Source organism: Plecotus auritus, assembly GCF_963455305.1.
Source record: "Plecotus auritus genome assembly, chromosome: 6".
NCBI lineage: Eukaryota > Metazoa > Chordata > Mammalia > Chiroptera > Vespertilionidae > Plecotus > Plecotus auritus.
The window spans coordinates 131,986,633-132,014,385 of record NC_137773.1 but is presented as its reverse complement, the minus strand read 5'-3'; the positions used below and the strand labels follow the sequence as shown (position 1 = coordinate 132,014,385).

General features: G+C 37.4%; 2 protein-coding genes across 2 annotated transcripts in view; both read right to left on the bottom strand.

Annotated features, from left to right (window-relative positions):
- The window catches only part of DNASE1L3 (deoxyribonuclease 1L3), a 969,732-nt gene that overhangs the window by 302,052 nt on the left and 639,927 nt on the right, over positions 1 to 27,753 (bottom strand). The window lies entirely within an intron of this gene.
- Positions 1 to 27,753, bottom strand: part of DNAH12 (dynein axonemal heavy chain 12) — a gene marked incomplete at both ends in the record, with an annotated part of 228,478 nt that overhangs the window by 127,575 nt on the left and 73,150 nt on the right. The window contains 12 exon segments of the mRNA XM_080674339.1: positions 243 to 362; positions 690 to 935; positions 1,258 to 1,497; positions 1,731 to 1,883; positions 7,037 to 7,209; positions 7,436 to 7,592; positions 8,411 to 8,530; positions 11,517 to 11,799; positions 11,896 to 12,017; positions 14,590 to 14,784; positions 16,840 to 17,040; positions 17,697 to 17,882. Coding sequence (XP_080530465.1) covers positions 243 to 362; positions 690 to 935; positions 1,258 to 1,497; positions 1,731 to 1,883; positions 7,037 to 7,209; positions 7,436 to 7,592; positions 8,411 to 8,530; positions 11,517 to 11,799; positions 11,896 to 12,017; positions 14,590 to 14,784; positions 16,840 to 17,040; positions 17,697 to 17,882 — 2,196 coding nt within the window.

Below are 27,753 nucleotides of genomic sequence, written 5' to 3'. Positions count from 1 at the left end.
GATAGAAAATAAAATACTTATTCTCTTGCAATAATCATTATCTTTGACCTGAACCTTGTTAACCCTAGTATCATATAACAGAAGGTACTAGTAAAATTTACTCATTTTCATATTAAGGTGACCAAAATAGGGGTTTATCCTCCAAACAGAATGATTTCACCCATTTAATAAAACCTTGTAAACTATTAAGTCATCAGATAAATTTGTTTGCAGAGTAAGTTAATTCTCAGAGGTTTACTTACATGATAGTCAGCTTCAGGAAGTTTAATGCCAGGAAATAAGTCACTAGTTATTCCATTAAATAAGGGTATATCATATGATAAGAACTTTGGTTCATTTACATCTTTAATTGATCGAAGAAGCTAAAAGCATCCAAAAAGTGCAATATTAAGTTAATTGCCAGTATTTGCCCTCTCCTCCCCCATGTCCAAAGTCAGAGTTTATTTTACATTGTTCCATGGAATCCCCATACTGAAAAGCCAACACTATGCTTATCGAGCCAAAAGGTCCTTGCATTTACATAAAGTATAATGAATAACATAACCCCTAAACTATCATTTCAACCTCTTATAAAAAGGCTCAAAGAAAGAACTCTCTTTTTTGCCTATTTGTAGTTCCTGATCAACCACACTAAAAGAAATCATCTTTCACTCAGGCTTTCTTTCACAATGTATGTATTTAATACTTACAAGTATATCTTCGTTTTCATTTGGAAATTTTAGTTTTAGGTTTCCAGCAGCCACCAAAACGGCTTTCACTGCTCGCATTCCATAGTCATAATGAAATTGCGATGAAAGCTGCTCTGAGCAAAGCCTATAGGTCATTACTATCTTCACAGACAGAGGTTTTGCATTCAAAAATCCATAGGAGTAGAGGGAGATTTCTGCTATGAGGGCATAGTTTGGAACCATCATAGCCACTGTTCTAAAAAGAACCTGAAGTATATAATAAATGAAATATATTATTTACATAAAGGAAACTTATGCTTAATACTAAGCATAAGCACCCAAAGATAATGTGTTGATATTCAAGTTTATTCCCCCAATGCAGCACCTTTTCATTAACTCTGTAATTTTTCACTAGCACTTTAATAGTTTTGTGCCCTTTAATTTTTTTTAGGCACCTAAAAGAGTTTTTGGAGGTTTACCATGCAGAAAATAGAAAAAGAAATTACAAAAACATGTGAGAAAACATACCTTTTGAGTGGGTTATGCTGTTACTTTTGATTAACAAATTTACATTCTTAAAAAATATTACCTTAAGATTGTCTGGCAATTCAGAACGTCCTGCATAGCCAGGATTCATGGTAATAGCTACGAAACAGTTGGGATTGAGTTTAAGTTCTGTCCCTTCAAAAACAAACACATCCAGCTTCTGTTGAATGGCTCTCTGAATGCAAAGGATCTGTTGAGCTACCACTGACAACACTTCCAACTCAATTCGATTAAATTCATCAAAGCAAGCCCAAGCACCAGAAGAAGCCAATCCTTTAAAAAACTAAGGACCAGAAAAAAGGAGATAATTTTTCTTAGGAAAAGGCATCACTTGTTAAAACAAATATTTAAGCTTTTAAGTCAAAACTGAAAATTAAGGTCAATAAAAGCCCAAGGATATAAACCCAATGTTCAAGTAATGCTTAAACTACATTCAAATAATGTTTAACTAAGTTTGCTTCAGTTTATCCAGTTAGCCCTAGCTGTAAGTTGGTAACATTTAAAATGTAACCTTACCTTTCCCATTGCTAGATAATCTAACCCATCTGAACAGTTGAACACCACACACTGTACAGCAAGAGCTTTAGCCAAGTCCTTGGTGGTTTCCGTTTTTCCTGTGCCTGCTGGCCCTTCTGGAGCACCTCCAAGATTTAAATAGAAGGCACCTATCTGAAAAGAAACATTTATGTGAAAAGAAATCCATGCTTAACCGAAAACAACAACACAGATAATCACTTCCAAAATGGATTTAGTTTTAGTTGTAACTTCAGAGAGGCAGTAATACAATTATATTTTTCAGTTAATTTTTAGCACACAATTTTCTAGCTGTACAAAAAATAAGCAGTTTATGGAGTTCAAAAAAGTGAAAATGTATCAAAATCTCCTTATCCTTTAATACTTTACATGTACAGTATTCCATTTGCCTTTAAAAACAAAGAAAATCTAGCCTTGAGGTGTTACAATTTGGTCAGAAAGGTTTAATTAGAAGTGGCTGTGGAGATGATTATAGAGTTCCCTAATGACAATCTCTTGGCTAGCCTCAAAGAGAGTACATATCTGAAAGTGGGTGTTATGAATGGGGGCCCATCATTTGGAAGAGAAACATATGACTTATTATATAATTTTATCTATGATTCACCCTGGCTATTGATCCTGATACTCTTGGTATGTTCTCTATTCCCATAACACTATTCTGTACTTCTCTTACCAGTAGTATTGCTTTCTACCTTGCCTTTCAGTTTATTATGTAGATTTTTTCCTTTCACTTAGTCTTTAAGTTCAATAACCGCAACATCAGCTGTATCTGAATGCTTTCTGGGTTTCCACAATGACTGGAACAGTGGCTGAACATTTTTAGAAGCACATAGATTACAGTCAACTCCCTAACTATGAAGTTTGTTTCATAAAAACTAATATGAGAGTTTATAAAACTTAACTCCTTTTTAGGTGAAATAAAGTTAAGGGACACATGGTTGTACATATGGGGAGGCAGGAGGTTTATTGGAACTCCTGTACTTTCTACTTAATTTTCTTGAGAACTTAAAACTGCTCTTTTAAAAGACTATTTTAAAAATAAATAAACCTATAAAATAGTATTTTTACATTTACTAAAATAAAACAATGGACATCTAAATAAAGGCAGTATCAATGATATTTTATCTATCTTAAATTTATGATAAATGCTACATTGTTAATGTCCATTCATTTGATTGCTAGAAACCTCTCCCTTTACAATTTCAAGAAAATGCTTACAAGTATGTTCCTTCTATTATGGACTAGTGTCCTGGTGCATGGATTCATGCACATTGAAAGAAAATTATTTAGAATAAATATTTTAATATTGCTATTCACTCTTTTTCTGTAATACAAGTGTCAAGCAAATTCACGATCAACAATGACAGATCAAAATACACGCGTGCAATTGGCTCCAGCAAGAGCTTTATATGTATTGCGCATGCACAAGTCAACTTAGCCTTTTATATACAGAGAATAAACTTGCTTAATTAGACCTGCTTTCTGATTTAGCTAAACTTTTTCCAGCCCAGTGAAGCACCCCAACTTCTCTTTCAGGTAAGTGTCAGCAACACAGCAGTCAATATCAACATGAAGCAGATTATTATTGTAGATCATGCAGGGAGAACAAAGGGTAAAATATTTAACTGTAGCAGTGTTTGACTATATTTTGCACAGTGAGAAAACCTGAAGTCATTTTCAAGGTCCACCGTTTCTTACTTCTTTTCAGTCAGGTAAAGTTCCTAAACTTTCCAAGTCTCCGTTTTTCCAGCTAATGAAAAGAAAACAGAATTCTACTGTGTCTCCTAAGTACCTACTCCAGGACTTCTGTGAAGATCAAATGAGATGAAGCACAGGAAAACATTTCACAAACATTTGGTTGAACTGTGAAATGTTTGTACCTGGCTATAAAGCAAGTCGTGTTGCTGGGCTGAAGAAACTGCAAGGAGGCTAGTCGCTAGGGAGAGGAAGCCGGGTGTTGCTACATGACATCATTACCTGGCACCCACAGTGACCGTTTTCAGGCTGGGCTGGGCTATGGGCCGCATTTTGTGCCAGGGGGTCTTAGCAGCGTTGGCTGCAATTTGGTGGGGTGTTGCTCCGGGGTGGTGGCAGGGCCTGTGTCCCACTTGGGGGAAGCCGAGTGTTGGTTTGTTTGCAACAGGTCCATGGTACTGTTTAATTTTTAATGGCCAGTGCGTGTCATGGCAGCTTCTGTGTTGAGCGTCTTCCCCCTGGTGGTCAGTGTGATCATAGCTACCAGTTGGATGGACACTTAGCCTTTTATATCTATATTAGAGGCCTGGTACACAGATTCATGCACCAGTGGGGTCCCTCACCCTGGCCCGCGCCCTCTCGCAATCTGGAACCCCTCGGGGAATGTTGGAGAGCTGGTTTTGGCCCAATCTCCACAGGCCAAAGGACCCCACTGGTGCAAGAACCTGTGCACTGAGCCTCTAGTATGCATATAAGATTTTCGCTTAATCTCTTCCCACACTCCCCCCTCCCACCTTCCCTCTGCGATTCACCAGTCTGTTCCATGTTTCCATGCCTGTGTGTTGAGCATCTGCCCCTTGGTGGTCAGTGTGCATCATAGCTACTGGTCGAATGGTCGAACAGTTGCTTAGGCTTTTATATGTATCTATGTGGATATATATAAAAGCCTAGCGACTGGAACAGTGGAACAACCAGAACAACCAGAACGACCGGTGGCTATAATGCACACTGCAGCACCCAACCATCCTGATCCAGGCCCTGATCACCACCCCTCACCCCCGCCAGCTGCCCCGGCCCCCCGATCGGCTCCCAACACCCTGATTGGGGGTGGGGCCAGCTGGCCAACTGCCCAAGGCTCCTCCCCGCCGCCAGCCTGGCCCAATGGGCCCCCATCAGGGTGGGCCAGCCAGACCCCACCCATGCACAAATTCATGCACCAGGTCTCTAGTAGATATATAAAAGGCTAATATGCTAAGTGTCCCTCTGCCCATCCAACCAGTCACTTTGACGCACACTGACCACCAGGGGGCTGACGCTCAATGCAGGAGCTGCCGAGCTGCAGTGACTTGGCAGCAGCGGTTCTCAGGTGATGCACCCAGAGAGGAGGAAGCCCAATTCCTTGCAGGGCCACGCAATTCCACCTTTGGCCATGGGTTATGTTGTTGCGGAGGCACTGTCGGCCCTAAATCTGGTTTACTGCACACTTGCATTTGCGTCCCACACCCTGTACGACAGCAACTTTGTAGAGTGCCCTCTCGCACTCCTGGACCCCTTGGGGGATGTCGGAGAGCCGGTTTCAGCCGGATCCCTGCAGGCCAGGCCGGGACCCCACCTGCCAGAGGGACCTTACACTGACTCTGCAGACACCCTTTGAGCCACAGCACCCTCTTGGTGTGGCCAGCAGGGGAGGGACTGTGGGAGGTTGGCTCCAGGGAGTGTCTGGCCCATCTCGCCCAGTCCTGCCCTGTCGGCCACCTTCCAATTAATTGCCTTTCAATGTGCATGAATCTGTGCACTGGGTCACTAGTATATAGATAATACATATCCTAGGAGACTTTTTTTGTTTTTCATTCTAGTGTTGTATACAAGTGCTTAATGTGCCTTTGATTTTACAACTTCCACCTTACGAGTATTCACAGCTTTTGATGTCTCTGAGGTCCCAGATAGGACTTGGAAGCTTGAGATTCATTTACTCAACAAATATTTAAAGAGTAATTATGTACTTGTTCACACTAGAGTAGAAACCAAGACAGACATGGTATCTGCCCTCAGGTAGCTTCTTGAGAAATGAGAGGATTTGGTGAAACATTTTATTGTAGACTAGAGGCCCGTTGCAGGAAGATTCCTGCAGTAGGGCTTCCTGCAGTGGTCTCCGCTGCCCCGCCTGCTTCCCTCCCTTCTCCGCACCCCTGCCTGCTTCCCTCCAGTCTCCGCTGGCCCACTTGCTTCTCTGCAGCTTCGCTCCCTTCTGCAGCGCTTGGCTTCCTTCTATGCTGTCTTCATTCTTCGCTCTGCGCCTGGATATGCAAATTAACCGCCATCTTGGTTAGGTTGTTTGCATATTCGCTCCTGATTGGCTTATGGGCGTGGCTTGTGGGCCGTAGTGGAGGTACAGTCAATTTGCATGTTTCTCTTTTATTAGATAGGATGCACTAATATACCCAGATTCCCTTTACTGACCATTGCATTCCTCCCCCACCTGCTAAAGTGTCAGCTACAAATAGCTCCACCTGTTCTTTTCTCCTGAAAATTGCTCTCAACTAATAGAAGCTACCTCACTGGCAAATACTGATAGCTCACTTACACCCCTAATCCTAAGGATGACCCACAGTCAATGGCTATAAAGGAATATAAAAGCCAGCCCCTTTGCCTTAAAGTGTGGTACCTTTGTGACGCAATTCATGCTCCAAAACTCCCTGTGAGATCAGGCTAAGGATATATATCCAATGAAATCACATCTTTCCTTAGCTTTCCCCTGTCTTCCTCACCTCCTTACAGATTTGTACTAAGAGCATTCTCTAGTAAATCATTTGCCCAACAATTGTCATTTCATCTCTGCTTCTAGAGAGCTCAAATCAAAGACACTTTAATTTTACTTACTTTACTTGTTTCTTGATGTTCCTCCTCAGTTTCCAGATTGGGTTGTGAAATTTAGTAAATTTAAATATAGGATGCCCAGTTAAATTTTAATTTCTGATAAACAATGAATAAATATGTCCCATACAATATTTAGGACTTATTTATACTAAAAATGTGTTTGGTGTTTATTTAAAATTCAAATTTATCTGGGAGTCCTGTATTTCATCTGGCAATCCTAATCCTAATGTTTCTATTTTAATAGTCATAGCTCTATCTTCCATACCTTCCCACCAAACATAGACCTCAGGGCCAACTCCCTACGTTTCAGGTCTCTCCCTCCTAACTTGGAGTTCTAAGGCGCAACTGTACTTTCCTCATCTTCCTGTCATCTCTCCCAGAACTCCACTGCAAAAACTGATACTGTTTTCCAAAGCTTTGATTTTTCTCTTTAAAATCTTCAGTATTTTCCTTTCTCTAATTATCCCCAATGGAAGTGACTCATGATTTTCAAACATTAGAATTCAAACATGCTTGTATTCTACAAAAGCACCTAGAATTAAATATTCATTATGATAATTTCACATAAAAGAAATTTGGAATTAGAAAGGAATAGCTGTATTCAACTATCACCAATAAGAGAATAAAATGAGGAGAGCCATGTTAAATTTGGACAAAAAAATATGACACCAAAAAGTAAATTTTAATGTGTGAATTAAAATAATTTAAATGCATACCAATGTTCTGTAACATCTGTCAGTTAGAGGAGTAATGACAAGTCGAGGTGAGTTGCCAAGATATTCATAAGCATATTTAACATTGCAATTAATGATGCGAACTCGAGCATTCTCATATTCCCAATAATATCGAAGCTGAGCAAGCCACTGGAAATCTGTATCATGTGAGACACCTAAAAAGAATACAGTGAAACAAGATACATGATCCTAAAATAGAAATAATTTGAAAAATAGGTATTTTATCATCTTTTATAATAGCAAATATTAAAACAATTCATGTTTTCCAATGCGTAGAAAATATCATATAAAATAAATTCTGTAGTATACATATAGTATAAGTCTTTGTTGCTAGAAGTTATTGATATTTTATCTTTAACATTAAAGAAAAAAGTCACATACCCACATCAATCATGTCCATGACCACATCTCTAGCATGGACATCAATGGTAACCAAAGCGCCCAGAGTAGTCCTGGTCTGCTTTGATAGTTTTCCTCTTACCAGCCCTACAATATCATTTAGTTGATTCTGAAGTTCCTTATAGTACTTCTTTAATCCCTACAAAATAAAAAAGCAATTAAACTAATGTCATATAGCACCTAAAATACGTGTTTTATATATTTACTCTTATACAAAACAATTCTGACTTCATAATATACCTCAATGGAGAAATGAATTATAGAATGGAGTGATTTTTGTGTAAGCCTAGTATAAAATATAATAATAAGTTCTCAAATTTATACTAATAAAAGCCTAGGTGGCCCTCGTGCGCGACGTCGCCACAAGATGGCTGCCATAAGATGGCCACACACACAGCGGAGGCAGGGCCCAGCAGACACTCCGTGTGGTGAGGCCTGGGGATCCCACAACTCCGTGCGGCATGGAGGAGGCCAGTCCCAGCGTCTTCACCGCCTCGCGTGAAGGAGGTGGGTCGCAGCAGGGGAGGGCAGTTGGGGGCAATTGGGCCAGCAGGGGAGCAGTTAGGCATCAATCAGGCTGGCAGGGGAGCAGTTAGGGGGCAATCAGGCTGGCAGGCAGAAGGAGTTAGGGGCAATCAGGCAGGCAGGTTAGGAGCCAGTGGTCCCGCATTGTGAGAGGGATGTCCGACTGCCAGTTTAGGCCCGAACCTGCAGGGATCGGGCCTAAACTGGCAGTCAGACATCCCCCGAGGGGTGCCAGATTGGAGAGGGTGAAGGCTGGGCTGAGGGACACCACCTCCCATGCACAAATTTTGTGCACCGGGCCACTAGTAATTATATAATTTTAATGCTACATACAGAAATTCAGGGGAAGATTTGCTTTAAAAATAACAGATAAGCTAATTAGAAACATAGCATATAGAAAAGAATGTTACTTAAAGTCAAATAATTCTTTACCTTTGTCCCATCACTTATAACTTCCTGTGTCTCAGAAGTCCAGAACATTTGAGAAACACAAAGTACAACTTGTCCAGGCCACTCTCGAACCCAGTCTCTTCTTGCAGAGTCTGGATAAGCCTGAATAACAAAAAAGCATTTCTAACTTTAAAAGATTTCTAAAGGGGGGGAAAAAAAAAGCTAAATGTCTAACAACAGAGAAGCAAAACATTTGGTACATTGTAGGCTAGAATATCACAGTCATGAAAAATGTTAGGTGACAATTTAAAATACCTGAACATTTTTTATAAATTATTGTATTTTTAAAATATGTATATAATTTTTATCTTCTTTTGCTGTGGAGAGTTGTCAAGTTTTACGAATAGAATACATATTACTTCTGTTAGAATACATATTACTTCTATTACAGAAATTAAACTGTAAAAAAATAAATCAGCCCAGCCAGTATGGCTCAGTTGGTTGAGTGTTGTCCCGTGGACCAAGAGGTCACTGGTTCAATTCCCAATCAGGCCACATGCCCAGGTTATGGACTCAATCCTCAGTGGGGAGCATGCAGAAGGCAGATGATCAATGTTTCTCTCTCATCAATGTTTCTATCTCTCTCTCTCCCTCTCTCTCTAAGATCAATAAAAACATTTTTAAAAATAAATAAATAAATCAGTCTAATAAATTATGTAAAAGGAGACTTATACAATTTAGTGGAAAATTGGCCTAGTAGTTAGAGCCCTTGTATTATTAATCCACAGCAATTCTAAAAATTTGTATGACCAGAGTATATCATTTGAATAATCATATATAGGGTGGGACAAAAGTAAGTTTACAGTTGTTCCAATGGAAAATAATATAATTACTAAATAATAATAATCTCTGTGTTTCACATGCTCACAATTAAAAACCTACTTTTGCTTCACCCTGTATTTTGTTCAGTTATATTGAACAATCAGGGCTTTTGACTTCAAAGTATACTTTCATGTCTTTCTAACATTTTTATGTATTTAAAGAGATTTGGTGGTTTAAAAAATAACTTAATTCAAAAGTAAATGATAATAGCAGATCCAAATGATAAATTGAAAAAAAAACAACAGCTACAGAACAAAGTTTGAAGTTGATGCTAATAGAAACTATATATTTAATACAACATCATCTTTAATATAACACCATTTTCAACATGCTTTAGATATAAACCTAAGGCTATATATATATATGTGTGTGTATATATATATATATACATTATTAAAATACCTTTTGATTAGTAATATTTAGAAATAAATGCAAATGACAAGCTAACCTAAGTTCAAAGAAGGATGAGTTTCAAAGAATGGATGAGCCATTACTAGGTACATAGAAAATACATTTCTATATTTATTAAGGAAATACTTGATGGGAAATGTTGATTCTTTCCTATGTGTTTTAGTTTGTTTAGAGTCATAAATAGAAAAAAGAGAGGAAAAGTCAATATTTATCTATAGGAACACTGAAGCTGAACATAATATGCACTGTAAGATTATGAGCTTCCTGAGCTCTTGGTAAAGGAAAAAGGATACCTCACTCACATAAAGTGAGTTGCTGGATATAAGGCTGCAATGCCTTTTTATTTTTATTTTTATTTTTATTTTTTTTTCAAATTTTTATTAAGGTATTATATGTGTACATATCTTACCATTGCCCCCCCCACCCCACTCCCATACATGCCCTCACCCCCCAATGTTTTGCATCCGTTGGTTACTCTTATATGCATGTATACAAGTCCTTCAGTTGATCTCTTATTTCCCCCACCTCTCCCTAACCTTACTGCTGTAATTAGACAGTCTGTTTGATGCTTTACTGCCTCTGTAACTGTCTTTTGGTTCATCAGTTTATAATGTTTTTCATTATCCCCAAATGAGTGAGATCATGTGGTATTTTTCTTTCATTGACTGGCTTATTTCACTTAGCATAATGTTCTCTAATTCCATCCAGGTGCCTACAAATGGTAGTAATTTCTTTTTTATGGCAGCATAGTATTCCATTGTGTAGATGTACCATAGTTTTCTGATCCAGTCATCTGTTGACGGGCACCTAGGCTGTTTCCAAATCTTAGCTATTGTAAATTGTGCTGCTATGAACATAGGGGTGCATATATCCTTTCTGATTGGTGTTTCTGGTTTCTTAGGATATATTCCTAGGAGTGGGATTACTGGGTCAAATGGGAGTTCCATTTTCAGTTTTTTGAGGAAACTCCATACTGTTCTCCACAGTGGCTGCACCAATCTGCATTCCCACCAGCAGTGCACAAGGGTTCCTTTTTCTCCGCATCCTCGCCAACACTTGTCGTTTGTTGATTTATTGATGATAGCCATTCTGATAGGTGTGAGATGGTATCGCATTGTCGTTTTGATTTGCATCTCTCGGATAATTAGTGACTTTGAGTATGTTTTCATGTGTCTCTTGGCCTTCCTTCTGTCTTCTTTTGAAAATATGCAATGCCTTTTTAAATGATTTTTTTTAAACTACATGTTTCTTTGTAGTCCCCCAAAGCAGATATATACTGAAGTTTATCATTCAAAAGTAGGTTAACTGGATTAGCATAAGTGAGGTACATGTAATGCTTAGGTGTTATATTTCTTTCAAATATACATCCTCTTTTAATTCCTCCTTTAATGTTTGTTCAAGTCATTTCAAGTTTGAAGTTTTTAAGTAATTAAGTGTAAACCACAGTAAGTGAACTAGATCATGCATTTAACACCTGATTTGGAGTTTTTTTCTGATCCCAGGGCCTTTACACAGGATACCAAGATGGTCTTCTATTTGTTCTTTACTTGGTTAATTCCTACTTATGCTTTGGTTCTCAGTCTCAATTTTACTTCCTCTAATTGTCTATCACTAGGACCACCACCCCCATTCTAAATTATATACACTTTATTATTATTATTCTTTTGTAGCACATAATCACATATTATCATTAATTCTTACTAATATTGTTAGAAACAACAAAAGAGTAAATAAAATAATAAATGGTTGTAAATAGTAAGAACTTTAAATGTTAACTTACTGATACCCATTCAAAACCTCCTAAAAGAAAGCATTTACAGAATATCAGGTATACATTAAATCCTAGGAAACGTACCAGCCTGGCTGCAGCAATCACATCATGAATACTCCGGAGCATTAAATCTTCCACTTGAATGAGCCACTTTTCCACAGCACCTCGTGCTGCAGACGTGGAAATAAGTGCAATCAGCTCCACGCGCTCACCTTCAGAACTATACATGGCCTTAATGTCCAAATTGGGAAGGAACTCCAATTTAGCAATGCCCTCAAAGCATTTTTTTAAATGAGGCTGAACTCTAAGTGGATCTTTGGTCTCTGACAAAATCTCTAACATTTCATCATTAGATAAGAAGAAAAAACTAGAGAAAAAACATGCAAATACAAAAGCTTTAGTTATAATTCATCACACATCAGAAAGTGATTTCAAGTATAGCACAACTGATTATCCATCATACCGAGGGAAGAAAAGTCGTTTTTTTTCAAGATATGCATTAAGCCCTTTCATAATTTTCTCCAAAAGTTCATTGCAGTTCTGTAGTTTTTCCAATAAACCTGTTAAAGAAGTAGCAGCAAGAACCTAAAAGAAACATATGCATTCAGTTCATCACTTGTATACTAGATATAATTATAAGACCTAAACATTAATCTATGTTATATGTCAAAAGGTGTATGAAAATTGTCATAAAATTCAATAAACTTCAACTCTTCTAGTCCAAAATGCTAGTTACAAATGAGAAGTTATGACTGTCATGCATATTTTCATTTCTCTTATATACTTTTTTAAAAAGTGATGTATCTACTAGTATTTGAAGAATTAGGTTGGTGTGTGATACAATTTTTACATTTATAACTGTCAACTACAAACTTAACAATGTAGATGTATGAGTTGGCAAACGGCATCCCATGGGCTAAATCCAGCCTGCTACCACTTTTTCTTTTTCCAGTTTTATGAAGTATAATTAACAAATAAAAATTGTACTTTGATTTTTTTATGTATGTATACATCGTGCTGCCAGTTTTTTTATGGCCCACAAGTGAAGAATTATTTTTACACCTTTTTGTTTGTTTTGTTTCTTTGTTTTGTTAATCCTCACCTGAGGATTTTTTCCCTTTTTTTTTTTTTTTTAGAGAGAGAGTGAAAGGGAGGAACGGAAGGGGAGAGAGACACAGAAAGGGAGAGAGAGAAACATCGAAGTGAGAAAGACACATCAATTGGTTGCCTCCTGCATTCACCTGGACTGGCCGGATCCAACCTGCAATCCAGATTCGTGTCCTTGACCAGGAATCAAACCTGCAATCCTTCAATTCATTAGCTAACACTCTAACCACTGAGCAACACCAACCAGGGCTGTTTTTACAGCTTTAAAGAGTTAAAAAAATTAAAATAATATTTCATGGCACACAACAATGTCAGGGTCTATAAACAATTTTACTTAGCACAGGCACATCCATTCAGTGATGAATTGTCCAGTTGCTTTCTCACTGCAATGATAGCAGAGTTGTCTTGTTGGGGAGAAAAAGAGAAAAGAAAAACTACGTTTCACAAAGCCCAAAATATTTACCATCTGGTCTTTTGCAGAAAAAAATTTCTGACTTCTCATCTGTAAATCATGTCTCACAAAGGATCTAAAGTCAGCATATAAGGCAAAATCCTTGTGACTCATAAATATCAGTGTACTGTTTACTCTCAGGAAGTCCAGCACAGCTACTTTTTCATCCAGCAGTGAAACAAATTCTTAAGTTGAATACTAGAGTTTTTAAAGTGGACTTTGCATAATATGTATATGAAAAAATGCATAGTATGTCTTTCAATATTAGACTCACACTAAGCAAGGTACTACACTCACTAGGAGAGAGATAACAAATGCAACCAACTAAGAAAACCTCAGATTCTTTTTTTCCCTTCACTCCCAAGCATATAGGCATTGAGTGGAATCACCTGCACTATTCTCTCTCTCTCTCTCTCTCTCTCTCCATTTTATTTTACTATTTATTTTACAAGAGGAGGGGAGCAGTGAGTTAAATGTACATGTGAAGTGAGTTACATGTACATGTGAAGCAGCCCTACCATTCGATAAGTAGTTAATATCCAAAATATATAAAGAACACATACAACTCAACGCCAAATGAATAATACAATTTTAAATGGGCAGAGGACCGAACACTTCTCCCAAGAAGACATACAAATGGCCAACAGATATATAAAAAGATGCTCAACCTCATTAGCTGTTAGAGAAATGCAAATCAAAACTACAATGTCCTATCATCTCACACTTGTTAGAATAGCTACTACCAACAAGACAAGTAATAACAAGTGTTGGAGAGGTTGTGAAGAAAGATTCCCACTGCTGGTGGGAATGTAAACTGGTATAGCCATTATGGAAGAGTATGGAGGCTCCTCAAAAACTTAAAAATAGAGTTACCATATGACCCAGCAGCCCCACTTCTGGGTATCTACCCAAAAATTTTGAAAACATTTCTTTGCAAAGGTATATGCACTCCTATATTCATTGCAGCATTATTCACGGTGGCCAAGACATGTAAACAACCAAAGTGTCCTTTGATAGAGAATGTGGTACATATATACAATAGTACTTAGCCATAAGAAAAGATGAATACTGCCATTTGCAACAACATGGATGGAACTTGAGAATATCATGCTAAAGTGAAATAAGTCAGTCAGAAAAAGGTAAGAACCATATGATTTCACTCATATGTGGGATATAAAACTGAAAGCAACAATGAATAAATAATAAAAACAAATAAAAACTCATATACACACACAACAGTACTGTGGTTACCAGAAGGAAGGGGTTTGGGGTTAGTAAAGGGTAAAGGGGGTCAAATATATGGTGACGTCTGGAAGATGATTTGACTTTGGGTGGTCGGCACACAATGCAACATACAGAGCATGTATCATAGAAATATACAGTTGAAACCAATCTGATGTAAAATAATTATAAGTAATATATCTTATGAATTGAAAAGTAAAATTGCTTTAATGCTTTCTTACATTTTTCTGAACTTTACAGTTTTTATACAATGAGCATGTTTTTATTTTTTTAATCAGAAAAAAAGCCAAATGCCTTTTTTAATAGCCCAAAATAAAGGTTCCCCTTTATTTGTAAGAGAAAAAACAAATACTACACCTTTGGATCTTTTGCACAAAACTTCATAACATCTCTCCAATGTCTGTCTACTGTCTGAAATTGACGTCCTTCTTCTGGCATCTGTTGCATGATATCCTCAGAGCAAAAAATGGGCTCCAAGTATAGCCATTGAGCTTGTACTTTTAACCATTCATCAATCGTTTCTTGTATTCGAATCAAACGGTCCTCCCAGGCCTTAATGAAAAACATAGTGTACTAAATCCCAGTTATTAAAGAAAAATAGTAAGTTATAGCAATAAATGTGTATTTAAATTTTACTGTTATTTTTAAATCAATGCACAACAGCCCAAGATCACTTAATGGGTGTCTCACAGGGGTTTAGAAAAACACTAGGAGGTCTGAAGTTTTCCTAAATCATTGGAACTCATAATTGGAAATGACTGTAGTTATTTAGACCAATTTCCTAATCACTAGGTAAACCATCCCACATCCAAAAGGCATCCAGGAATATACCCTGATCTACATCAATGGTTATCAACCTACGGGCTATTTTGTCCCCCATCCCAAGGAACATTTGACAATGTCTGGAGACATTCTCATTTGTCACAACCGATGGGATGAGGGTGCTACTAAATCTAGTTAGCAGAAGCCAGGGATGCTGCTAAATTTCCTACAATGTACAGGACAACCCTCACAACAAAGAATTATTTAACACAAAATGTCTTTAGTGCCATGTTGAAAAACGCTGATCCACAGCAACACAATTTGGGAGAAAAATCAAAGTCTCCTTACTCTCACAGGTCTCCAAGACTCAGTAAGATATTTCATTAGTTAAAGTCATTCATATAATCTCTCTTTGATTCTTAAATATTCGGCCTAAGGTCCAATATGTCAAGAGATTAGACCTCATATTTTATTGTTTTTAAAGCTCTAAAAGAGCTTTTAAACTTATCTTGTAAATTCTACCTTGTTAGACAAGAAATTTCTGCAAAAGACATATCAGGAAAGTCTAGGTCAGCCTGATTCATGAGAAAATGTGCAGCGTTATGTCCTTTTGGAAGAACACAACTCTGTCTAATCTGAATATCAAGAGCCAAGGCCTTTTGTAAAAACACCATCTATACTTAAATTAAAACCAGTCTACCTTGGTTTTTTAAAAAATATATTTTTATTGATTTCAAGGAGAAAGGAAGAGGGAGAGAAAGATAGAAACATCAATGATGAGAGAGAATCATTGATCAGCCACCTTCTGCATATGACCCATAACCCGGGCATATGGCCTGCAAGAGGGTACAAGCCAGGCTGAGGGACCTCCCCCCGCCCAGTGCACAAATTTCGTGCACCAGGCCTCTAATATTAAATAACCTAATAGTCTCAAATATAACTTTTTTTCTCAAGTGAAAAATAATTCATTATTCTAACAGACCCTCAAGCTAGTTGTTCAGAAATATAATTAAAGCATGGTATACAGAACTTCACTACAAATTAAAAGAACATAACATGGAACAGGGACTAGGCTGTTTAATGTTACAATTAATAATACCAACTGTTTTCCTTCCAAGTCTATTGTTGTCATTGGAGAATATTTTTTTTATGGATTTCAGAGAGGAAGGGAGAGAGAGAGAGAGAGAGAGATAGAAACATCAATGATGAGAGAGAATCATTGATTGCCTGCCTCCTGCACACTCCACATCTGGGATTAAGCCCACAACCTGGGCATGTGCCCTGACTGAGAATCGAACTTCAACCTCCTAGTTCATAAGTCAATGCTCCACCACTGAGCCACACCAGCTGAGCAGGAGATGATTTTTTTTAATAAAACATAATGTGTGCTTTTCAAAATCATTAGAATTAATGTCTCAGATCTGTTCTATATAGTTCCACATGAATTTTTAAATATCTCTTCCTGCATTTCTCCAAAGCTATCCAACAAACTGACTTATTTCCACAAAAGTATCTATACTAATAAAAGGGTAATATGCTAGACAGGACGTCTTCTGGACATCCTTCCAGACAAAGCCATGGTGGTGGGGGCCGAGGCAGAGACAGTTAGGGGTGATCAGGCCGGCAGGGGAGAGCAGTTAGGGTGATCAGGCAGGCATGCAGAGTGGTTAGGGGTGATCAGGCAGGCAGGCAGGTGAGCAGTTAGGAGCCAGCGGTCCAGGATTGGAGAGGGTGCAGGCCAGGCTGAGGGGCGCCCCATGCACAACTTTCATGCACCGGGCCTCTAGTATATGTAATAAGATTGCAATTTTTGCAAATGACCAGGAGCTATCCTGTTTAACATACCTTGATCTCTTTTTCAAATGGTTTAATGAAAGGTGATCCTCTCATTGTCTGAGTTTTTATAATTTGATCATCAAGGAGAGCCTGAATCTCATCTACTGAAGAAAGAATACAGACTCCAGTTTCACGATATAGACTTATATGAAAAGCAATATCATCCCAAGTTCCCATCATTGTATGCATGGCCTTCTCTAATGAAAATTCCTAAAATGGAGGAAAGAATGAGATTGTGAAAAAAGAATCTTATTTACTGTATTGACTTTCCCTAGTAAATTCAGTAAGTATATGCCTTAAAATAATCTGTGGCTACACTGTAATTAAATTAGAAAAGTTTTTAAAACAATTTAAAAATTCCTAAAAAGAATGATGATGTAGTTTTAAAAATGCATTTGCTATGAAAACTTGTTGTCAGTACTGAAATAGACAATAGAATAGAATACCTCCTGGGCTTCCCCTAAAGTATCTTTTCTCCAGTCTATAATCTGAAGATGCTTTCTGAGTATTTCAAGAACCCTTAAGGACTATAGTTATTCTGCTAGAATACATACAACACATCACATGCCACACACATCCACCCAATATTATTAATAGAAAGATTATATATCAAGACTAGCATATCATCCATGCATATCGGAATGTGGTGGAATTAAGAAGAGGTCAAATGAGCCATTTCTAGTTTAGATTCAGTAGAACTAAGTAGGAAGTGTGTGTGTGTGTGCGGGGGGGAAGAGTGGTCCTCTATCACTTTCCCCCATCTCCTCCGACTGCTAGCCAGTGCTATGCATCAACCACAACAAAACCACAATTATTTGATTAACAAACTCATTAAATAAAGTATTTCAGTTGATCTTCAGGTTCACCTTGCTTGCACCTGCACTTATCACTTCAAATTGTTCCAAGTATGGTGAAAGGTTTAATTTTAAAACTTTTCTCAGTGTAGTTCCAGAGTCTGGAGTCAAGTCATAGCCTACAATTTCTGACATCTGCTTCCAGTGACGTGCTCTCATTCCTGGATTGCATAGGATGGAGACAGTAGGGATATTTTCCTAATGGTAAAAATATAAAAACAATGTGTCACTTAAAATTATTTAATATATTTAATGAGTATAATCAAAATCCCAATTAGATTTAGAGGGGGAAGACAAACTAACAAAATTATTCTAAAATTCATCTGCACAAATAAACATGTAGAAATAGCTAAGAAAATTATAAGAGTGAAAAAGAAGAGGGGGTAAATGTTCTATCAGATATTAAATTATATGATAAAACTATGGTAATTAAACTTATTGCATTATTATAGAAGTACAAAGTTGCTATACATGTTATATGCAGAAATATATAGTATAAGATAACATAATATAAGCACACACATACACATAACATGAAAAGGGGGAGAAAGCCTGCACAAAAATGCTAAAATATAACTTAGGTTTGGAAATGAAAATTAGATATTCAACAAAAACACTAAGTTTATCATTCACACTACTGACATTAGAACTTTTTTTTCTATGATTCTGTCTCTATTTTGCTTGTTCATTTTGTTCATTAAATTCTACATATGAGTGAAATCATATGGTACTTGTCTTTCTCTGACTGGCTTCTTTCACTAAGCATAATGTTCTCCAGGTCTATCCATTCTGTTGCAAAGGGTGAACTTTTTCTTTTTTACTTTCTTTTTACGGCTGAGTAGTATTTTATTGTGCAAATGTACCATAGCTCTTTTATCCACTCATCTACTGATGGACACTTGGGCTGCTTCCAAATCTTGGTTATTGTAAATAACACTGCAATGAACACAGGGGTGCTTATATTCTTTCGAATTAGTGTTTCAGGTTTTTTTTTCAGATAAATTCTCAGAAGTGAAATCTGGGCCATAAGGCAGTTCCATTTTTAATTATTTTATATACTCCGTACTGTTTTCCATAGTGGCTGCACCAATATGCATTTTCACAAACAGTACATGAGGATTCTCTTTTCTCTACATCCTCACCAACGCTTGTTTGTTGATTTATTGATGATAGCCATTCTGACAGGTGTGAGTTAATAACCTCATTGTGGTTTTAATTTGCATTTCTCTGATGATTAGTGACATTGAGCATCTTTTCATATGTCTATTGGCCATCTGTAATTCCTCTTTGGAGAAATGTCTATTCAGGTCCTTTTCCCATTTTTTAACTGGATTGTTTGGCTTTTTGGTGTTGAGCTTTCTAAGTTCTTTATAAATTTTGAATATTAAGTCTTAATCAGATGTGTCTGCAAATATGTTCTCCCATTCAGTAGGTTGTTTTTTTATTTTGCTGATAGTTTTCCTTTGCTGTGCAAAAACTTTTTAATTTGATGTGGTCTCATTTGTTTATTTTTTATTTAGTTTCCCTTGCCTGAGGAGATATATCAAAAAAAAAAAAACAAAAACCATTGCTACAAGAAATGTCTGAGATTTTACTGCCTATGTTTTCTTCTAGGGTTTTTATAGTTTCCAGTCTAGAACATTTTCTTTAAAACTAGAAACAAGATAAGCATACCCATTATGACTACTTCTACTCAACACTAGAGTGAGGTCTCAGCCAGTGAAGAAGTTAATATAAATAAATAAAATATATGAGGAATAGCAATTAAGAAAAAACTGACATTGTTCACAGATTATTGTCTCTGTATAGTGGCTGGATGTAATATAAAAATTAAATAGAACTTCTATATACCAGCTTCAGATAAAAAATATAATTAACAAAAATATCAATTTACAAATGCAACAACAACAAAATAATGTGCCTACAGATAAATCAAATGAAAGCTGTGCAAAGCTATTTTGGAGAAACTATATAACTTATAAAAGAAAAACTAAATAAATAGAGATAAATGCCATGCATTGATGGATTCATTATTATATAAGTGACAAAGAGTTATTATCCAGCATTTATTAGAAAAATTCCACAAATTAACAATAGAAAGAAACAATAACCAAACAATGACAGAAGATTCCAAAGACATACATAGGCACTTCACAGAAGAAGAAATATGAAATATAAGTAGAATGTAAGTACTACGAGAGGAGAGATTTTTGTTCACATGATTGTAAGTAGGAAAATCAATAAATTAGGTAAGCAATAATATCTAGCAGTGAAAATGAAGGAACTACACTTACACCCAAGAATGTGGAGGAATCTTAGAAACGTAACATTAAGTGAAAAAAAAAATCAAGTCACAGAAGACTATATGTGCATGATATATTTTTATGACTTGTTATATACAAATTGATTTTTTTTAAAAGCAAGAGAATCACAAACACAGAATTTATAATGCATTTATCTGTAAAAGTATTAAAGGGATAAAATAGGGAAGGAATACACAGAGAGAAGCAGAAGGACTGATAATCTAACTTTAAAGTAGAGGGAAGGGTTAATGGGTGTTCATTTTCTTGTTATACTTTGTAAGTTACATACATTTTACATATATTCTTCAAATATTATGTAATAGAAATGTGTTTTTAAAAAAAGAATACTTACTTATATTTTCCTCTTCCCAATCCAATTCAAAGCAAGCTCATCAAAATCATAGGTATTTCTGGTCACCTCCTTAGTAAAGCCTTATCTGTTCTTCAAATGGCAAAATTAATTGCTCCATGTTATATTCTCTCATAGGATACTGGTATCCTCTCCCTAAGAATTTCTTCATTATGCTTTGTATTACAACTAGTTGTCCATAGTCTATTTCTCCTACCATGTTGGAGACCCCTGAGGGTCAAAAGTCAATTTGTATGACCCAGATTATGAAAATACTGAGCTAGAAGACTCTAGCTAATGTCAATATCCTAGACAATTAAATAAAATATAAATAAATAAATAAATAAAAATCATTTAGTTTGGAAAGGAAGAAGTACTAGTAAAACTATCTCTATTTTCAGATGATATGATCTTGTAAACAGAAAATCCTAAAGAATTCATTTAAAAACTGTGAGAACTAATAAATGAGTTCAGCAAGGTTGCAGGATACGATATCAATTTATAAAACTCTATTGTATTTCTATAAACTAGAAATAAACAATACAAAATTTAAAGTAAGGGGAAAACCCCAGTTACAACAGCATCAAGAAGTATAAAAGAAGTATAAGACTTATACACTATTAATTACAAATAATTTTAGAAGAAATTAGAGAAAACCTAAATAAATAGAAAGACATTCCATGTTCATACACTGGAAGAATTAATGTTATGAAGATAGCAATACTTTCCAAGTCAATCTATAAATTCAATGCAATCCCTATCAAAATCCTGGCTTCCTTTTTCTAATCTTCACTCAATATGTTTTTGGTGTGTATGTTTTTTTTTAATTGATTTAGGAGAGAGGAAGGGAGAGAGAGAGAAGAAAAAAAATATTGATGTGAGAAACATTGGTCAGTTGTCTTCTGTACATGCCCTGATCAAGGATCAAACCCACAACCTAGGTATGTACCCTGACCAGGGATCAAACCCGCAACCTTTTGGTGTATAGGATGATGCTCCAACCAACTGAGCCACCCAACCAGGGCCCCAGCTACCTTTTATTAATGTTTAAAATGTATTTTAATCCTAGCCGGTTTGGCTCAGTGGACCAAAGAGCATTGGCCTGCAGACCAAAGGGTCCTGGATTCGTTTCTAGTCAAGGGCACATATCTTGGTTTCAGGCTCCTCCCCAGTGAAGGCTATGGTTAGGACTCACGCAGGAGGCAACCAATTGATGTGTTTCTCTCACATCGATATTTCTCTCTGTCTTTCCCTCTCTCTTCTACTCTCTAAAAATCAATGGGAAAATATCCTCAGGTGAGGATTTAAAATTTTTTTTCATTAATTAATTCTTAATTGACTTCTGATGCCAAGTTGGTTGACTACAGGAGGAAAAGTGTATAAAATAAGAGGTTACAGTTAGTGAGAGCTTACAAAGAGTGTAGGAGCTGGGAAAAAAGTCCTGGAGATTTTATTTGTCTATTTTTTTTAAAGACAGGACTGGAGATTATATTTGTCTATTTTTTTAAAGACAGGACTGAATACATTTTCCATTTGACTTGAGTTTAAGTCAAAGGGTCATCTCAAAGGCAAGTGAAACAAACAGCAAGACATCGAGGTGGCTCGGAAAAGAAACTGTGGAATTTTATGGAAAGATATTTGTGGGCTTGATTCCAGGTCAAGGGCACATATCTCAATTGCAGGTTCATCCCTGCCCTGGTCAGGATACGGACGGGAGGCAATCAATGTGTCTCTCTTACATAGATCTCTCTCTCTCTCTCTCTCTCTCTCTCTCTCTCTCTCCCTCCCTCCCTCCCTCCTTCCTCCTTCTTACCCTCTTGAAAAGTCAATGGGGAAAATATCCTTGGGTGAGGATTACAACAAAACAAAAAAATCAGAAGATCATCTAAATAGATTCCAAAAAAGCATTTGACAAAATTCAACATCCACTTGTAATAAAAAATAAACTCAACAACGTGGGTATGGAGAGAACATATCCCAACATAATAATGGCTATATATATGACAAACCCATAACTAACATTATACTCAATGGTGAAAGCTGAAAGCTTTCCCCCTAAGATCAGGAACAAGATATGGATGCTCACTCCTACCACTTTTATTCAACACAGTACGGAGGTCCTAGCCACAGCAATCAGACAAGAAAAAAAAAGGCATACAAATTGAAAAGGAAAAGCAAAACTATCACTATCTTCAGATAACATGAAACTATATATAGAAAACCCTAAAGATTCCAACAACTATTAGAATAAATGAATTCACTAAAGTTGAAGGATACAAAATTAATATTCAGAAATCTGCACTTCTATATACTAATAACAAATTATCATAAAGAGAAATTTAAAAAAAAATCCAACTTACAATTGCAAAAATAATAAAATGCCTAGCAATAAATTTAACCAAGAAGGTAAAAGACCTGTATTCTGAAAACTATAATATATTGGTGCAAGAAACTGAAGATGGCCCTAACCTGTTTGGCTCAGTGGATAGAGTGTCGGCCTGTGGACTGAAGGGTCCCAGGTTTGATTCCGGTCAAGGGCATGTACCTTGGTTGCAGGCACATCCCCAGTGGGGAGTGTGCAGGAGGCAGATGATCAATGTTTCTCTCTCATCAATGTTTCTAACTCTCTATTCCTCTCCCTTCCTCTCTGTAAAAAATAAATAAAATATATTTTATAAAAAAAGAAACTGAAGATGATCAATGGAAGGATATACTGTGCTCATAGATTGAAAGGATATTTTTAAATGTCCATATCATTCAAAGCAATCTACAGATTTAATGCAATCTCTATCAAAATAACAATGGCATTTTCCACAAAACTAGAACAAATAATCCTGAAATTTATATAAAACCACAAAAGACCAAGAATTGTCAAAGCAATCTTGAGAAAAACAAAGTTGGAGGTATCACACTCCCTGATTTCAAACTATACTCCTAAGATATAATCAAAACAGTGTGATACTGTCACAAAATCAGACACATAGATCAATGGAATAGAATTGAGAGCCCAGAAATAAACCCTCCCTTATATGGTCAATTAACATACAACAAAGGAAGCAAGAATACAAAATGGGGAAATTATAGACTCTTTAATACATGGTATTCAAAAAACTGAATAGACACTTGCAAAAAAATTAATCTAGACCACTTTCTTATACCTTATACAAAAATAACCTCAAAATGGTTTAAAGACTTAAATGTAAAACATACAGCCACAGAACTCTTAGAAGAAAACATAGGCAGTAAACATTTGACATCAATTTTAGCAGTATTTTTTTGGATATATCTTTCTGGACAACGGTAACAAAAGCAAAAATAAGCAAATGGGACTACATTAAACAAGTTTTTGCACAGCAAAGAAAACCATCAACAAAGCAAAAAGATAACCTACTGAATAAGAGAAGATATTTGCAAGTGACATATCTGATAAGGGGTTAATATCCAAAATACATAAAGAACTCATAAACTCAAGATAAAAACAAAACTATCTGATTTTTAAAATGGGCAGAGGGCTCGACCTGGTTGTGCTCAGTGGTTAGAGTGTTGGCCTGTAAACCAAAGGGTTGCCAGTTCAATTCCTGATCAAGGGCACATACCTTGGTTGTGGTGCGATACGCAGCCCTGGTTGGGGCTCATGCGGGAGGCAACCAATCGATTTGTCTCTTTCATTGATGCTTCTCTCTCTCTCTCTCTCTCTCTCTCTCTCTCTTTCTTCCCACTGCCCTCGCTTCCACTCTCTCTAAAAATTAACAAACAAACAAATAAACAAATAAATAAAAAATGGGCAGAGGGCCTGAAAAGATATTTCTTCAAAGAAGACATACAGGTGTCCAACAAACATATGAAAAGATACTCAACATCACTAACCATCAGGGAAATACAAATCAAAACCACGAGATATCACCTCATACCTTTAGAAATGGCTGTTATAAAAAAGTTAACAAATAACAAGTATTAGCAAGAATGTGAAAAAGTGGGAACCCTTGTGCACTGGTAAGATTATAACATAGTGCAGCACAATGGAAAACAGTATGGAAGTTCCTAAAAAACAAATTAGAAATAGAACTACCATATGACTACAATTCCACTTCTGGGCATTTATCTAAAAAAAAAACAAAAACACTAACTTAAAAAGATATATGCCCCCCTTATGTTCATTGAAGCTTTATTTACCACTAGTGGCCCAGTGCACGAAATTCATGCACATTAAAAGGGGATTAATTAGAGGAAATATTTTAATATTGCTATTTGCCCTTTCTCTATAATAGAAGTGTCAGAGATGAAAGAAAATTAGTAAAATGTATATGAAAATCTTCCTCCTGTCAGAGTCTGGGGTGTGCCACGGGACCCAGAGTCAAGTCCCCACCCACCCGCGGCACCTCAAAATCATGTGAGACCCAGACCCAGCTGGCCCCAACCCCATTGGGCGAGATCCAGACCTGGCCGGCCCCGCCCCCATCAAGCCCCACCGGGCAGGGGGTGCAACCTCAGGTCCCCTGTCAAGCCCCGCTGGGTGGGGGGGGGGGCGCAGCCTCAGGTCCCCCGGCGCATGCCAGGAAGGGGGCGCAACCTCAGGTCCCCAAGTGCACCCTCAGGTCCCCTGGCCCGGTGCTGGGGAGGGGGATGCAGCCTGAGGTCCCCCGTCAAGCCCTGCCAGGTGGGGGGCATGGCCTGAGGTCCCCCGGCCTGATGCTGGGGCAGGGTGTGCAGCCTGAGGTCCCCTGTCAAGCCCCACCGGGTGGGGGACGCAGGCTCAGGTCCCCTGACCTGGCCCAGCGCCACGCCGCCTCAGGTCTCTGCTGATTGCTCCTTAAGGCTTGTTACAGGAACTCAGCCTTCGCTGTGGGGGCAGCCATCTTGTGTTACGGAAATCCCGCCTTCACTGTGGGTGCCGCCATCTTTGTGATGGTGTGATGGTCAATTTGCATATTCCCTCTTTATTAGATAGGATAGCCAAGATATGGAAGCAACCTAGGTGTCCATCAATAGATGAATGAGTAAATACTCCATACAATGGAGTATTATTCAGCAAAAAGAATGAAGGAAATCTCGGCATTTGTAATATGGACCTAGAGGATATTGTGTTAAGTAAAATAAGTCAGACAAATACCAGATGATTTCACATATGTGGAATCAAGAAAACAAATGAAAAAACAAAACAGGAACAGACACAAATACTGAGAACAAACTGATATTGCCAGAGAGAATGTGGGTGGATATGGATGAAAAAGGGTAATAAGAGGTACAAACTTCCACTTGTGAGACATATAAGTCATGAGGATATAATGTACAGCACAGGTAATACAGTCAATAATATCGTAATAACTTTGCGCAGTGGCAGATGGTTAATAGACTCATTGTGACGATCATATTATAAGGTATATAAATATAGAACCATTTTATTTATACATCTGAAACTAATTTAATATTAATATCTGCATAACCCATGGACACAGACAACAGTGTGATGAAGGCCTGGGGTGGGGGGCAGATGAGGGCTAAAAGGGGTCAGTGAGGAGGAAAAAGAGGACATCTGTAATACTTTCAATAATAAAGATAAATTTTTAAAAATTAAAAGAAACTAATTTAATATTGTATGTCAACTATATTTTAATTTAATTTTTTTAACTGGGGGGAGAGGAAAATAAAAGGCTTGTGGCATGTTCTTTCAATGTCATATGAGGTACGTGCCACCTATGGAAAATTTAATTGTTTAAATACTGCATATTGTTCAACTCACTGTTTACTACCTAAAGTCCCAGATTTTGTAAAATTACATGTTGACTTATAGCTTTTTACCCACTATAGATGCAAGTAACTTATAGCTAATAAAAAAAAAATAACTTCAAATGGTATAATGGCAAATTGTTATGGTATATTATCAATACTACTAATCTTTTCCTAACATTCCTTTATTAAATTGCCTGTAAGTACTCAGCTCCCCAAATGTTCTTTGAACAAGACTTACCATCTTACTGGTTCTCTCATTAATTAATAAGTAGGATAAAATATTTGACATGTTTATTAATAAAGTTATTTTTTTAAATTGGAGAATTGTAGAATATTCAACTTTTAATTTTGATTATTAAGGACTTTGGTTGTTTATGCTAAGCGAAATAAGCCAGTCAGAGAAAGATAAATATCACATGATCTCACTCATTTGTGGAATATAATGAACAACATAAACTGATGAACAAAAACAGATCCAGAGACAGAGAAGCATCAATCAGACCATCAAACCTCAGAGGGAAGGTAGGGGAGGGTGGGAGTAAGGGGGAGAGATCAACCATAGGACTTGTATGCATGCATATAAGCCTAACCAATGGACACAGACACCAGGGGCATGAGGGCATGAGTGGGAAGGTGGGGCAATGGGGGAATAAGGACATATATGTAATACCTTAATCAATAAAGAAAATTAAAAAAGGACTTTGGTTTTAACCTTCCAGTATTATTACCATCACCTGTTTTTGCTTGCCATCATATTCTGCAGGATTCATCCGAACATGATAGAACAATCACTCAATAAGTATTTGTTAAATAAATAATTTTTTAACACCTATAAAGTAGAAAGAACATACTCTCAAAGTGGATAAATTTAGCTTCATTAAAAATTCATTATTTTCTCACTCATGAAAGAAGCTGTGAGAAGTATTGCCAACCTGTGTGGAGAGCACTTCCTTATGAGGCTGGACAGAAAACAAAAAGACTAATTCTATTCAACTGCTCAACAAGTATGTAAAAACTCTATATACAATGAGAAAAGGCCTCCAAGACAAATTAATCAAAACAAAGGGGGAGAGAGGATCCAAGATGGTGGCGTAGGTAAACACCTAAACTGCTGCCTCGCAAAACAATTTCAAAACTACAACTAAAAGACAAAACATCTATCACCCAGAACCACGGGAAAGCTGGCTGAGTGGAAGTTCTCCAACTAGAAGGAAAGAGAAAAGAGCATTGAGACGTGCACAAGCTCTGAAAAGCTGAGGTACGGAAGCGCGGGAATCGGGCTGGTGGCGGGCGACTGGGAGCACTGCTTTTTTCAACCTGAAGGGAGACAAGCTCCCGATTACTCCGAACTCCAGTTTCTGGGGAGAGGTGGGGGACCCAAACTCCTACGGGGAGAAGCTGGACTGTCTGCCATCGGGTCAGAAAGTGAGGGTGGCTTGCTTGCAGGGCTGCGCGCAGGAATAATTGTTTACTGCGCTGGGGCATGGGACGCGGGGATGCAGTCGGAGACACAGAGCTGGCTTACTGGCAGCCATCGCTGTTTGCCATGCCCTAGCCTAGTGACACCCTGAGACACCGCCCTGCACAATCTATAAACCCACCTAAGCTCCAAGCAGCAGCTTTAGCATATGAATGGCCTGCCCTATCGCAGCTTAACATAGCAAACTTGCAGCCTGGGTCAGCTCCA